The 14,513-nt window shown below is 43.1% G+C and overlaps 1 protein-coding gene across 3 annotated transcripts in view; it reads right to left on the bottom strand.

Moving 5' to 3' along the window:
* Positions 1 to 14,513, bottom strand: part of LOC109916829 (RNA binding protein, mRNA processing factor 2) — a 69,718-nt gene that overhangs the window by 15,872 nt on the left and 39,333 nt on the right. The window contains exons 4-7 of one of the 3 annotated variants that reach the window (XM_048617115.1): positions 12,905 to 13,055; positions 12,561 to 12,668; positions 6,561 to 6,706; positions 6,147 to 6,209 (exon numbers count right to left, since the gene is read on the bottom strand). In XM_048617115.1, the coding sequence (XP_048473072.1) occupies positions 6,180 to 6,209; positions 6,561 to 6,706; positions 12,561 to 12,668; positions 12,905 to 13,055 (435 nt within the window). In that variant the 3' untranslated portion in view covers positions 6,147 to 6,179. The remainder of the gene's footprint in view (positions 1 to 6,146; positions 6,210 to 6,560; positions 6,707 to 12,560; positions 12,669 to 12,904; positions 13,056 to 14,513) is intronic. The other 2 variants (XM_048617114.1, XM_048617116.1) reach the window with 2 other exon arrangements.

Raw genomic sequence — 14,513 nt, 5'->3', positions numbered from 1 at the left:
CGGGGGAAGAAGGGGTTGGATTTCAAGGCAGGTCATATTTTTAAAGTGAGAGGAAAAAAATAAAGATACAAAGGGCAACTTTTTTTTTAAAAAAAGACAAAGACAGACAGTGGTTCGTGTGTGGAATGAATTGCCAGAGGAAGCGGTAGATGCAAGTACAGTTACATTTAAAAGAGAAACATTTAGACAAGTTCATGAATAAGAAAAGTTGAGGGATATGGGCCAAGAGCAGGCAGGTGGGACTAGTTTAGTTTGGGATTATGGTCAGACTGAAGGGTCTGTTTCCATGCTGCATGACTATGATTACTAATCTATAGTGCAGGAATGGATCACAGCATCCACATAAAGTTCTCTGGGGGATAAAGTCAGCTCCAGATTTGTAGAAATTAAGATGTGCAGCCTTAACTAAAAGTAGGCAAAAGTACATACCAAGATCCCAGCTAAAACAGGGCCATAATCTCACTACTCCAACATGAGGCAATTGGTTTTGAAAGCCATAACTTCCTGTTCCCCATGGAGGGAATGGAAGGCAATTCTTACTCCTATCCAACTCAAAACACCCTTCTCAAAAATCTCCAAACAGCTCATCACAAACAAAACATGGTGGTGTGGCAAAATTCTGCAACAAGGAACTTCAAACACACTTCCCCAACTCTATAGAGAGCCTCAAAGTAAAAAACAAACCAACATTGGAAGCATTTCAAATGATGAAACTTTCCAGACAAGACCCTCGAGTTGAGCATTTACCCTAGATACATTTGAACTGAGTAAAAGTTGATGACGTCATTCGGAGATGAACTTCAGATAAATATTGTCACAGAAACTGTCGTGAGCTATTTTATTCTGGTTAGATACAGATCCAAAACTGATTAGCTTCAATGACCGAGCACAGAGAGGGGCCTGGAACAGATTGCAATCTACACCTTACTGTATGAAACAGTTTAAAACATGGAGGTTGCCATTTTAGGTGGCAGCAGCAGCCAGGATGGAGGTGGTAGTGGTAGAGGAGAGGGTGACCCATTTCCTACAGCGGTTGGAAGTCTTTCCTTCCTCCTGATTTTCCTTAGAGAACATACCTGTCCTGTATATATCTAGTGCTTAAATGCAATAAAATACACAATCCTGCAAGATTCAAAAAGTTGATAGCAAAGTACAAGGAGATTTAACAGGTAGGGATTATGAAGTGCCTACAAAAGAGGGTTAGAGGGCAAATTTGACCCTAGGACCTAGATAGTGGAGGTAAAGCTGCCAACAGTGGTAAAAGATCAAAATTGAGAACATGCAGGAGGCTAGAATCAGTAGTATAATCTCTGGTGTGTTGTAGGGCCGGATGGGATAATATTGAAATGGGTTGTTACTGAGAGGGATTTAGGAAAAAAAAATCCAAGTCAAGGTGTTGCTGGAGGAGTTGTTGTAGTTCAACAGCAACAAAAAGGTGAAGGGAATCGGAGTGAGCTATTATAGGGGCAGCAAAATTTAGAATGTGTTTAAAAGTCAAAAGGCAGATGAGGTAAACTCAGCCAGTGCAGTTCCTGAACAACAGGATCAGAGCTGCAATAGCAGGTGAAATTTGCACTTCTCATAACAGCTGGATAAAATCTGCTGCTGCCAAGCAAGGATCAAGTGGTTGACATAGAGTTATGTCGAGCAACCTTGACCAGAAAACGTTTTCCACGAATGGGCTATGGGAACATGGTTGGGGGCTTTTCATGGTGTACAAGTCAGTCAACATTGCCAGACATGAAACCGGATTGCAAAAGCTCCAAAGAATAGCCAGGCAACACTTTGCAAGTTGCTCGACTCTTCAGCCCAATTCCAGATTTGCAAATTTCTAAAGAAAAAAAAAAAGTGTTATATTCACAGAATCATTAGTGATAAAGGAAGCAATTCAAACCATTGCTCCAGCACCAATTCTAACACAGTTCCAATCTCCTGCCTTCCCCCATCCCCAATATCCCTGCAAAATGTTTCTATCCAAACCCAGGAGTTTGGTCATTTCTCTCTCCAATTGCAACAAAACCTACAGGTATTGTTTAAGACTTAGATTTCCAGAAGCCACAGTATTTTGCTTGAATTAAATACTCTCTATTGCCTCAAGCCGTCAACTTAATCATTATAATACATTATCAAATTGCCATAGTCTTACCAGACCATAAGGCTGCTCTGTGAGGACTGGTGATTTAACCCAATGGTCACCATGCCTCAGGGAAGGAGAGGTTGAGAAGGAGAGTCCTTCATGGAAACCTCTGTTGGTGATGGGAATTGAACCCCATGCTGTTGGCTTCACAAAACCATCCAGCCAACTGCAATACACCAAGCGCTACAAAGCATTCTCTGCAGCCATGTACAGGTCCATTTTACATGGACACTCCAGTTGGGCTAAGTCCAACAGCAACAAAACCTACACATTTACAAATATTTAGACATCGATTTCTCTCTATTAGAGAACGTACAGCAATATCAGCAGCGTGCATTATTCAGATAGCCTGGGGTGACACTTTAGAATCTCAAGGCTGAATTTTGGTTCTTTTTGCCTCCCACAAGAAGAAAAAGGGAAAGCTTCAAAGCAAAATACTGGTGATCAACCACACAGATTAAACTGAATGTCAAGGGACCGCAAAGAGCATCATTTCATCTCACATCTAAGCTACTGTCAATAAGGAGCACCTCTCCCCCTCCAATGCTCAATACAAAAACAAAAACAAAACAGGTAGCTTACATCTGGAGCACCAAGTCAAAAATAACCCAGCCTTCATTTAGTTAGCATTAACTGGAGTTCATGGTGCAGCTGTTTTAACAAGCTCCAGACAAACTGTGATCCACCTGACAAAAAAAAGCCATCAAATCTGGAAGTTATAGTTGCTACCTGCAAAACAACCCTTTGTGGTTTCTAATTAAAATTAGCTAGGGGGAGCAGAATGGACTAAAAACAGCTTTACACCTCTTCAGGACTCAGTCTGCAACTTGCCATTCCTTTGAGAGCACTCCATTACAAAGAGGGGTTTGAGACACTGCACCAAGAATATTTTCAGTCAGATCTGATGCTTCAGTCTGGCAGAGAAATCCTCATCAGCCAAGCTAGATGAACACTCAAAAGCAGTCCTGCCGATTTTAAAGGGTACATTCTGGGCTCAAGGGCCACAGTTGACGGGTATGGATCAGATTAGTCTCCACATTGTCCATTCTAGTGGACTCAGCATTTAGAAACAATAACATGGTGAAGGATTGATAGGAAAGGAAAAGCTACGCCAATCCCAACTGTGGATGTTCAAGACCAAAATATCAAATATTGATATTTATGGGAATAATGGATAGGATCTTTTAGTTTATTTTCACTGTGTCCTATTCTAGGCCAGAACCCCATCTACATGCACTTAGCCCAAATTTAATACTACCCACAAGTGTGTGGATAGTAAGGGTTGAATGAGTGTTTTGGTATATTCTCCACCATCACCTCAAAATCCAATCTCTCGCCGCATAAAAAGCTTCCTCAGGAGGCCAAGGAAATTCAACATGTCCACAAAGACCACTACCAATGTTTATAGATACACCACAGAAAGCATCCTCTCTGGATGCATCACAGCTTGGTATGGTAACTGCTCTGCCCAGGGTGGTAAGAGACCACAGAGTTGTGAACACAGCCCAGACCAACACAAGCCAACCTTCCAGCCATGGACTCCATCTATACTTCTTGCTGCCTCTGAAAGGCAGCCATCATAGACTTCTCCCACCCCGATTATAATCTCTTCCAACCTCTTCCATCAGGCAGAAGATACAGAAGCTTAAGCATGTATACCAACAGATTCAAGTACACAGTTTCTTCCCTGCTGTTATCAGACCTTCTGAATGGACCTCAAATTTTACATTTAAACGTTGACCTCGCTCTTTGTGCGCCTTCTCTGCAGCTGTAACATTGTATTCCTTGCTCTGTTCTATTACCCTAATGCACTTTGTATGGTATGATCTGCCTGTACTGGACACAAAACAAAAAACTTTTCACTGTATCTAGGTACACATGACAATAAAGCAAATCAAAAAGACATTTCCACAACTAGGTGACAGAAACTTGTGAGCTTTGCAAAGTGTGAATAGTTTTTGAGCAAATTACTTATAAATACTGACCGACAGGAAGCTAGACTGCAGTTGGACTCAAAACAGCCAAAATAAAAATCAATATGAAACTGCTCTCTCTCCCTTCACATCAACCCCTACTCAGACAGACAGACAGTCACTGACATCTGCAGTTATGGCAGAAGTTCCAAATTGGAACTCAAATTACACACTTCTTGGCATTCAAACCAAAAAAAAGTCATGATTAAATGGAATGTCAGGTCAAGAAGTAGTTATGGAATTAGCAAAGTCTAGCTGAATGCTTACAACATTAGTAAAAATTTAGCTGCAGCAGCAAATACTTTGTATTGTTGCTGCCTTTCCAAATTAAAAAAAAAGGGAAGGGATACATCAAACATGGAACTAGGATTGCCACAGAATCAGAATCCCTACAGTGTGGAAGCAGGTCATTTGACCCAGAGTCCACAGCAACCTGAAAGACATTAACCCAGACACACCCCCACTCTCTGAAACCCTACATTTCCCATGGCTAACCCACCCAGCCTGCACATCCCTGGACACCATGTACAATTTAGCATGGCCAATCCACCTTGACCTACACATCTTTGGACTGTGGGAGGAAACACAAGCACCTGGAGGAAATCCACACAGACACAGGGAGAACATGCAAACTCCACACAGTAGTCAGAGACTGGAATCGAACCCAGGTCCCTGGCGCTGAGAGACAGCAGTGCTAACCACTGAGCCACCGTGGCATATTTAAAAGGTAGACTCAAATTGTGAAGTTCCAGGAATTTTGAAAAGCAGCCAGATCTTGGAGCTTGCTTTAGGCCATAAGGGTCACCTGCACACATTTTCCTCTCTAACTATTTAGAAACTCAGATAGTAGGGAGAGAAGCAGGGGAAGGGAGGAACATACAAGGTCATGCAGATGAAGTGAAGCAGTGTCCCTGACGTTGTGCTGTGAACCTTACGTGGACACTGCCAGATCGCACCCTTCAAGGTGCTAAACAGTTCTTGTTTAAACATATAGTTTTCGTCAGCTCCGATGCAGAGTTGTCTAGACCCAAAACATCAGCTCTCTCCACGGATGCTGCCTGACCTGCTGTGATCTCCAGCATTTGTCATTTTCAGTTCAGATTCCAGCATCTGTAATAATTTTGTTCCTACATATAGTTATACCCAGTGTATCTTGGAAAGCACACTAGAGAGCTAACACCATTTGTCTTTCAAATGGAGATTTACACGTTCAGGGATTTGAATCTTTGCTTGGCTAGCCCTTAACTTGTTTTGGTCTGCGCACAATAGTCTGAAAACATGAATATCAGTGCAGTAGAATGATCCTTAAAAAGAAGTGGCTGAAGTTTAACACTGCATGGGACATGCATGTCAGCAGATTTAAAAGCAGTTTTGATGTCCAAGAGATTGCAGTCAATTCATTCCTATCATCTCGACTACTCATCCAAAAACTTTTTTGTGCTAAATTGCGCCAACATTTCTGAGGTATCTGATTCGCTCCAAGGTAGGTTTACAGAAAAAGTAAAAAAAAACTTAAAGTTAAAAATATTTAGTAACCAAATTTAATATAGTTTTGCTTTTGAAAAGCAGACAGGAAACAGCTTGGAAATGCTCATTTTTTTTCCCCCCCTTATCCCTGAAAAGGGAAGGAATGAGTCTGAATTGCATTCCAATGCACTAGGACATTTCATTTGTTTAGGGAAAAAAACACCTACCTTGGTTTGTGCATCCAAACAGAGCATTTATTTCCTAATGTAACACAAGTAACACTGGAATAATGTTTCTATCCTTACTGTTCGGACGAAGAGGGCTACAATGTCTGGGTACTACCCTGTGGTATGTATACCTCTGTACAAAGTTCAACTTGGAGTGAGTTTTTGCCATGGAGAAGCCATTTTTAATTAGACTTTAATAAACAGGACAGAAAAAGGGACTAAAAGGTAGCTCTTGCCTGTCCTTCAACACAGCGTCAAATAGAGCAACGTACCGCTGCACACAAAAAGTAAACAATTAAGTACAACGCATTCACGTTTAAAGAAAATCTAGGTTTTACTTACTGAATTCGTCTAATAATCCATTCTTGCTTGAAGTTATCCTGCACAACCACAAGCCTTTGACCCCTGAAAACAAGGTGTGTCTAATTCATTCTAGACTAGTTACAGCACCATTTACTGACCCTAGATCCAAAATGAAAGTAGTGTGTGTGTGTGTGATCCATGCAAAAAAATCTGTCTCAATGCAGTAAGGATTGGCGATGCGGCAGTCGATTGGATAGGGCCTGTGTATTAGTAAGAAAACTGTGGCTGATCAGGTACAAAAACAAAAAAAAGGAGAGAGAGAGAGAGAGAGAGAGAAAGAGTTGTTTCGTGAGCAGAACAAAAAAAAAATAACTGGACTCAAAGGAAGAAATCGGGACCTGTGCAGAGAGGTGCTGGGAGTGCTCGGTTGCTGACACAGCTACCGTTAGTTACCTGAGCGTGAAGTGCAGCAGCTGCTGCAGCAGCAGGGTAGGTGAACGCAGTATGTGGAATGGCAGGGGTCAGTTCTGTTGTGTACAGTGGATAAGGAGCCCAGGCCTCTGGAGATGCAGGGATTAGTGCTGTTCCCGCGAGGTCGTCTGAAACACAAAAAGAACAGAGTCGCACATTTAGTCCAGTCAACCTTGGAAGGGAAGAAAGCCACAAAAGCGTCAGCAACACATCAGAACGCCAGCGAGATGCAAAAAAAAACGCACGCAGAGTTCAAGCCCAGGCAGGTAACTCGACTTGGTCAGGAGATCCACGATGCAGAGGAAAGGCCCTGTTGCCAGTCAAAAACAACCTAACTATTCTAATCCCAGAGACAGTGGGAACTGCTGATGCTGGAGAATCTGAGATAACAAGGTGTAGAGCTGGATGAACACAGCAGGCCAAGCAGCATCAGAGGAGCAGGAAGGCTGACGTTTTTGGCCCATACTGTTGGTGCCTTGACATAAACGTGTAGTTTCCCCTCCCCCCCAATTCATTTGTGGGATAAGGGTGTCGTTGGCTAGGCCAGCATTTATTGAACATCCCCAGTGGCCCTCTGGGCCAGCATTTACTGCCCATTGGGCAAATGCTAGCCTAGCCAGCAACACCCTCATCCCATTAATGAGAATGGGAAATGTAAGTAATTCTTCAATGATACAAGGGTTTGTGTCTCTACCATCCTTACAGGCGCAGAGTTCCAGATTTTCACCACCCTCCAGTGAAAACATTTTGTTCTTGCATCCCCACTTAACCCATCGCTCCTCACTTGATAACTAGCTTGATTTATTCCGTTGACTTGTGGAAGTTTATAACAAATTACTAACAGGCAACAAGAGCACAACCTGTATTCACGAGTTATTGGAAACCAGGTTTACATTTTTACATGGGTCTCTCCTCCCTAGAATATACCAAGATATAAACTGTCTCAACCGAAAACCACCCAGTGTGTGTTTTGGGTTTCCATCAGATGGAACTGTCTGAATTTAAAAAAAACGGCTTCCATCATTTTGAATCCAGATGTTATGGAACTAAATACATGGAGAGATCATCATGTGCAAGGTAAAGCAAAGGCTTCAATACATCCAACAGCCTTTACAAAAGAGAATTTCAGCACAGGAATAGGTGCCAATCATGTCCTCACTAAAAACTTAACAAACTTTTTGCCCTTATTTGGTCCGTATCCCTCTGTTCCCTCCCTATTCATGTAACCATCCAGAAGCTTCTATAAACATCACCACCACCTCTGGCAGTGCGTTCCAGGCTCCTATCACACTCTGCATTAAAAAAAAACAACTTTCCTTGCACATCTCCCTTAAAAACTTTCACCTTGAACCTGTGTCCCCTTGTAATTGAAACTTCAACCCTGGGAAAGTGCCTCTGACTATCCACCCTATCTATGCCTCTCAGATTTGTAGACCTCTATCAGGTCCCCTCTCAGCCGCTGTCTTTTCAGTGAAAAGAATCCTAGCCTTTTTAACCTTTCCTCATAGCTAACGCCCTAGAGACCGGGCCACATTCTGATGAACCTTCTCTGCACTCTCTCCAAAGCTTACATGTCCTTTGGCAACCAAAACAGCACACAATAACTTAGGTTTTTTTTGTTGATGTTCAAGCCAAAGCTCACAAAAAGATGGACATATTTGAAAATACAGGTTAATTCCAGTTTTCTTGAAAGTTCATCTTCTTAGTAACCAATCCTATATGCTCATGGTACCATAGCCACACAAATGGAAGGCAACTAGGACAAGAACATTCACATTCAACATTTGGTTCATAGTTAGTCCCATACTTATGGCCCACATGTACAAAGCAAAAGCATTTTCTGTACATCACTGCCAAACTAATTCAAACAATAGGTTAATATTAGCATTCTGAAGAAGGGTCACTGGATTCAAATGTTAACTGCTTATCTCTCCACAGATGATGCCAGACCTGCTGAGCTTTTCCAGCAATTTGTTTGTTTCCCTGATTTCCAGCATCCATCATTCTTCCGGTTTTTTGTTTGAGAGTTTCTCCAGCGATTTGTAACAGAAGAACATTCCCCATCTTCGGTTTAAAATAGCTCATCTGATTAACGTCATTCAAATTGACTTAACGCTTCTCAAAAAGGCCACCATGGTTAGTTTTACCAACACGATTTTACAGATTAAAAAGGTAAACTTTTCCTTAATGACTACGCAAGTACCAATTCAGATCTGATGAAGCACAATCTTAGTATCAGTTGTCTCCATTAATTGGAACAGGTGGGAGATGTAGGAATATCAGGTTGGCAAATATTTGGAGTTTGTGCCAATATAGTGCTAACCGGCTGTTAGTGTACCAGGTTTAAAGTTAGCTTCTTGGTTTGTAATTTCCTACAGTACATCCGTAGTTCACCAGAAATATCAGGAAGTGTTGTATCAGAGTTTGCAGCCAACTTCAATCTCGAGAGCAGCTGAACACCAGAAATGCAAGGAGAGACTTTTGCTCAGGGATCAGGACCTGGATGTCCAATGCATGTTAAGATCAGTCACAGAATAATAGATCTTACAGTGCAGAGAGAGTCCATTTGGCCCATCGAGTCTGTGCCAAGTGTCCAAAGAGATCCCCCGCACAAATGCGGTCCACTACCTAATCCCCACACCCCTGCATTTCCCATGGCTAACCCACCTAGCCTGCACATCCCTGGACACTATGGGCAATTTAGCATGGCCAATCCACCCTAACCTGCAGTGTGGGAGGAAACCAGAGCACTTGGAGGAAACCCATGCAGACATGGGGAGAACATGCAAACTCCACACAGACAGACAGAGTTGCCCTAGGGTGGAATTGAACCTGGGTCCCCGGCTCTGAGGCAGCAGTACTAACCACAGCCACCGTGCTGCCCAAGCCTGGGGCTTGATGGGATTTTGGACGAGCAAGCCAAATTAATGACGAGTGCACGCACTTCCCATCCAATGGTTTCTAGGCAGAATGGCAACAGGAGCTCCTCAGTCACAGAATGGTTGGCAGTACCACACACATATGCAGTCATTGATGTAGCTAGGAACGAGAGAGGACAATCGCCAGAGAGATTCGCTCTGTCATAGTAGGCTGAAAACTCTGGAGGGGCAGCTGCACCACTATACAGTACAAGCTAGGACTATCTCAGGAGATAGTAGGAACTGCCGATGCTGGAGTCTGAGATAACAAGGTGTGGAGCTGGAGGAACACAGCAGGCCAAGCAGCATCACAGGAGCAGGAAGGCTGACGTTTCTGAAGAAGGGTCCCGACCCGAAACGTCAGCTTTCCTGCTCCTCTGATGCTGCCTGGCCTGCTGTGTTCATCCAGCTCTACACCTTGTTATTTATAGCTAGGACGATGATAGGTTTCCTGGCAGGATCAGCACTACAGACCATCACTGGGAGGACTCCCAGTCAATCAACACATCCTTCTAGAAAATGGGTATGTTGAGTCACTGCCAATGATACCTTTGTTTTGTGTAATGGCTTCATCCTTAGCACCCCAACATAAATCAAAATGATAGAACATTCTTATGCAAGGCAGACCTGGGTGCCTCATCCACCACATCAGTAGCTGTGCAAATGCCTGTCGCGGGTCAGGCAGGGAGAGACAGACATAGTCAGTAAGATGAGGGAAGCAGCGAGGGTGGTCAGCCCACCAGGGAGAGCGCCAGCAACAAAAGGTGCACTAATGTCGAGATCCAGTACAATATGGGTGCATAACAATCTCACCAATGGCATTGATTTGGTGTTCAAGTGCGATGGCAAAGATACTCTTCATCAGAAATCCAACCCAAAGTAAACCTTGCTGCCTATACCCAGGTTCTTCAATAGGTTATTAATCCTACCAAATAAGGGCAGCAAAGCCAGTCTTTTGATTTAGAAGGGATAGGAGGAGGAAAAGTCAGACTGTTAGGTTAATTTAGATAGCAATGGATTAAACTTCAGTCACAAGAAATCAAACATGCTGAACATGAAGACAAATACAAAATGGAATCTACAACTGGTGGGTAATATGCTTTCCTATTGCCCATTAAGAATGCTGATTAATTCAAATCTAGGGAGTAAAAAGAATAATCACTTCAGGCCTAGCTGGGGGTGGGGGTGGAAGCTCTTCCATTCAGTTCTAAATTGCTGTGCTATTTGATTGAATACGAGTTGATTGAACACGTGAAAGCTGACACCCTACAGCAGCCACGAATGTGACCCAACTGGAACACTTACCCCACATACAAATCAGTTCCTGGCTGATTAGCCCCTGGTTCTTTAGCCAACAGAAACGTATATTATCCATATGCTTAAAGTGCAAAGTTGACCTTTCTCATCGAATTGTTTAAAAACAATTCATTCAGTTTTAACATTATTCTTGTTGCTTTAACCCAATTAGCAATTAGAGACTTACTCAAAAGCAAGTGCAGAATTGCTGGAAGCACCCAAGATCACAATTAGCAACAATCCATATGCTAAGAGAACCTGGCTTCAAGTCCTGTTCTGCACGGTTAAAACATCTTCCCCATGGGAAATGCAAATTTTTCTCTTAAAAGCAAGACTCTTGTCTTAATTACTTCAGTACATCTAGCTGGATGGTCACTTAGCACGGTGTACAATTCTCTCTGGCCATATGGTCAACATTGTCTGGGGTCAGCAGCGCTTCGAACAACCGAGTGCTTTAGAGAGAGGCAATGCTTTCTGGCAGAGGCTTGGGAAATAAATCGTTATTGCACATGACGATAGCATTATAGTTGGCCATTTCCACAATACAGATCATAAAATTAATGCTTTAACTCTCCCAAGAAACAATCCATCAAGTACAGAGATGGAATGTAGGTATTGTTAGAAGTAAATCTAGGGAGGAATGGTGAGTATGCTTACACTTGACACCAAAATTGGATGTGTACTGGGCAGCAAAGGCAGTTATCTCAGAGCACAATGGGACTTTGATCAGATGGAGTTTAATTTAGATAAATGTGACTTACTGAATTTTGGAAAGGCAAATCAGGGCAGGACTCATACACTTAATGGTAAGGTCCTGGGGAGTGTTGCTGAATAAAGGTGACCCTGGGGTGCAGGTTCACAGTTCCTTGAACATGGAATCACAGTTAGACGGGATAGTGAAGGCAACATTTGGTACGCTTCCTTCATTGGTCAGTGTACTGAGTACAGGAGTTGGGAGGTCATGTTGTGGCTGTACAGGACGTTGGTTAGGCCAACATTGGAATACTGCGTGCAACTCTGGTCTCCCAACTATGGGAAAGATGTTAAAAACTTCAAGAAGTTCAGAAAAGATTTACAAGGCTGTTGCTAGGGTTGGATGGTTAGAGCTACAGGGAGGGGCTGTATAGGCTAGGACTATTTTCCCTAGAGCATTGGAGACTGAGGGGCGACCTTATAAAGGTTTATAAAATCACGTGGAACATGGATAGGGGAGTCCAAAACTAGAGGGCAAAGATTTAAGTTGAGGGGGGAAAGGTTTAAAAGGGACCCCGGGGCAACTTTTTCCAGAGAGGGTGGTGCGTGTATGGAATGAGCTGCCAGAGGAAGTGGAGGAGGCTGGTACAATTACAGCATTTAAAGAGGCATCTGGATGGGGTTCGTGAATAGGAAGGGTTTTAAGAGGGATATGGGCCAAATGCTGGAAAAATGGGACTAGGTCAGTTCAGGATAGCTGGTTTGTATCGAAGAGTTGGACCATGCTGTACAACTTTAAGTGACATGGAATGAATAGGAATAAGCTCTAAAATGACATGTCCTGTGACAAAGGAGGTTTCCATTTAAGGACTGTTGAAGTGGTCAGATGACCAGTTCAAAGTGACACTTTCAGCTATTCTAGAGCATATACACAGTGCTTGAGCGAAGGGCACCACCTTCAGACGGAAGAATTGGAGGTTTGGGTGGGGAGGTGCAGGGTGGGTGGGGGGTGGGGGTGGTGTGGAGGAGGGAGTTTTGAACTAAGAGCACCCAGTCCACCACAACAGAAGCGCACCTCTCAGCCACATGTGGGGTGGTACTGACTGGCCTTGGAGGAATCCGTGATCAGCATCCCATCCTAGCGGCTGGAGGAAGCGTGGTGGTGGGACACAGCAGTGGGGACCTAAAAAAAGGGTGGAAAAAAGATGAACGTGCCTTAAAATTTCCCTGCTGCGATACCAACAAATCGATGTAATGCATCACTGATTAATGCCGCACAAGTTGCTCTCTGCAATGCTTCAACTGGAATTGCAAAGGCATTCCTCATGGTTTCGTTATTGGATTGCTCAATGCAAGTATTTAAACACAGACTGGAGAGTCACCTTGATGCCACACGATAAAGAAAGAGTTAGTACTTACAAGGGTCCCGGGCAATGAAGTGTGCTCCCAAGGCAGGGTGCATATTCGTGGGGTTAGGTGTAGCCATCAGCTTGCTTTTGGCCATCTTTGTGTTCGCCTTTGCAAATTCCAACCGGAGAGTTTGCGGATTTTCGGGATCAAATCGAATGCCCTACAGGAAGGGAACAAAGTACAGCATCTCAAACAATGTCACAAAACCTTCCAAACCCAAAAAAGGAATTTAGCTGAAGATCAGAGTTTTACAGTTCAAATCCATGATATGGAAGTGCGGGTGTTGGACTGGGGTGGACAAAGTCAGAAGACACACAGCACCAGGTTATAGACCATCAGGTTTATTTGAAATCACAGGCTTGCAAAGCGCTGCTCCTTCGCCTGACAAAGGAGCAGCACTCCAAAAGCTCAAGAGTTCAAATCCAGATCAGGAGTTGGAAAGTTAGCCACATGCCTGTTGAAGACACAAAAAACTGATCTTGTAAAAAGTTTAATCTTACCATAGAATATTCTTTTTCTCAAAAAAGGTTGAATATTACCTGCAGCATTTCAGACAGCGCATTCTAAAAGCCACTAAAGCAGGAAGTTAAATAGATTACTATTTAATTTGATTACTCAAGAGGATTAGGAAGTTATGTACCACATCTGGTGCAGAGCCAGACCAGCCTCAGAAGCTGGTGGGATATTCTAGCAACAGTTTTGCCAATTATCAAAGAAAGGAAGGTCCCACTCCCATTTATACGAAATGGCAGAGTTGCATTAAGCGAAACTAATTTGCATCTCAGCTCATTTAAAAAAGGTTTCTAAAGGAAAATACCAATATCGAGCATCCAAAATGGATCACTTTGGCAATACTCTCAATTCAACATTCTTATAAAAAAAAGTCTGAGAAAGGGACAGAGCAAATTCAAACAAAAAAAAAAAAACTTGTAATTCAAGCAAGCATCTTTTCACCCACTTGAAACGATCAAAACAAACAAACCAGTCTGGTCACAGAACTGCCTTCCACCACCTAAAATACACTACACATTTGGGATTTAGTATCCCAATAGGATCAGATGCAGACCAGACCAAAATTCCTTGCTTCTCTGGGTACAGCCTTTCCTGGAGAAAGGGATTAGAGACACAGATGGATGCAGGCATCAATTTGTCCTTCATCCCCATTTTGTCTTTCGGCATTCAGTCCGAGATGGGAAGACTCAAGAAGACCACTTAGCAGGATCCACATTGCTGGTTGCACGACGTTAGAGAATACTTCTGATCTAATGACAAAACATTGTAGCAATGTTTGCATGCAGCCTTGAAACACTGTAGCATGAAGAAACGTACCACAAAAAGAGAAGGAACTGTGACTTGGGAGGACACCCAAAAAGGTTGTTAGGTGCCTGTTGCGCTAAACCTTTCACAGCTGACTGGCTGTTTCAGGATTATCGCAGAGAAAAGCACCTCAAAACAACCTTCAACTCTGAAGTGTCTGCAAAGTTGGCCACAGGAACGACTCACGATTCCCTTTATTGGCCTTTAGTTACCATCCAGGAGGGAGGTTGGAATAGCAGCCTGATAGGGTCAAGAGCCAAGCAAATTAACAGGGATTTGATTCTCAGAATTGCCAATTTAT

Source organism: Rhincodon typus, chromosome 36 (assembly GCF_021869965.1).
Source record: "Rhincodon typus isolate 14 chromosome 36, sRhiTyp1.1, whole genome shotgun sequence".
In the NCBI taxonomy this organism is placed as follows: Eukaryota; Metazoa; Chordata; class Chondrichthyes; order Orectolobiformes; family Rhincodontidae; genus Rhincodon; species Rhincodon typus.
This window is presented reverse-complemented; position numbering and strand designations above follow the sequence as displayed.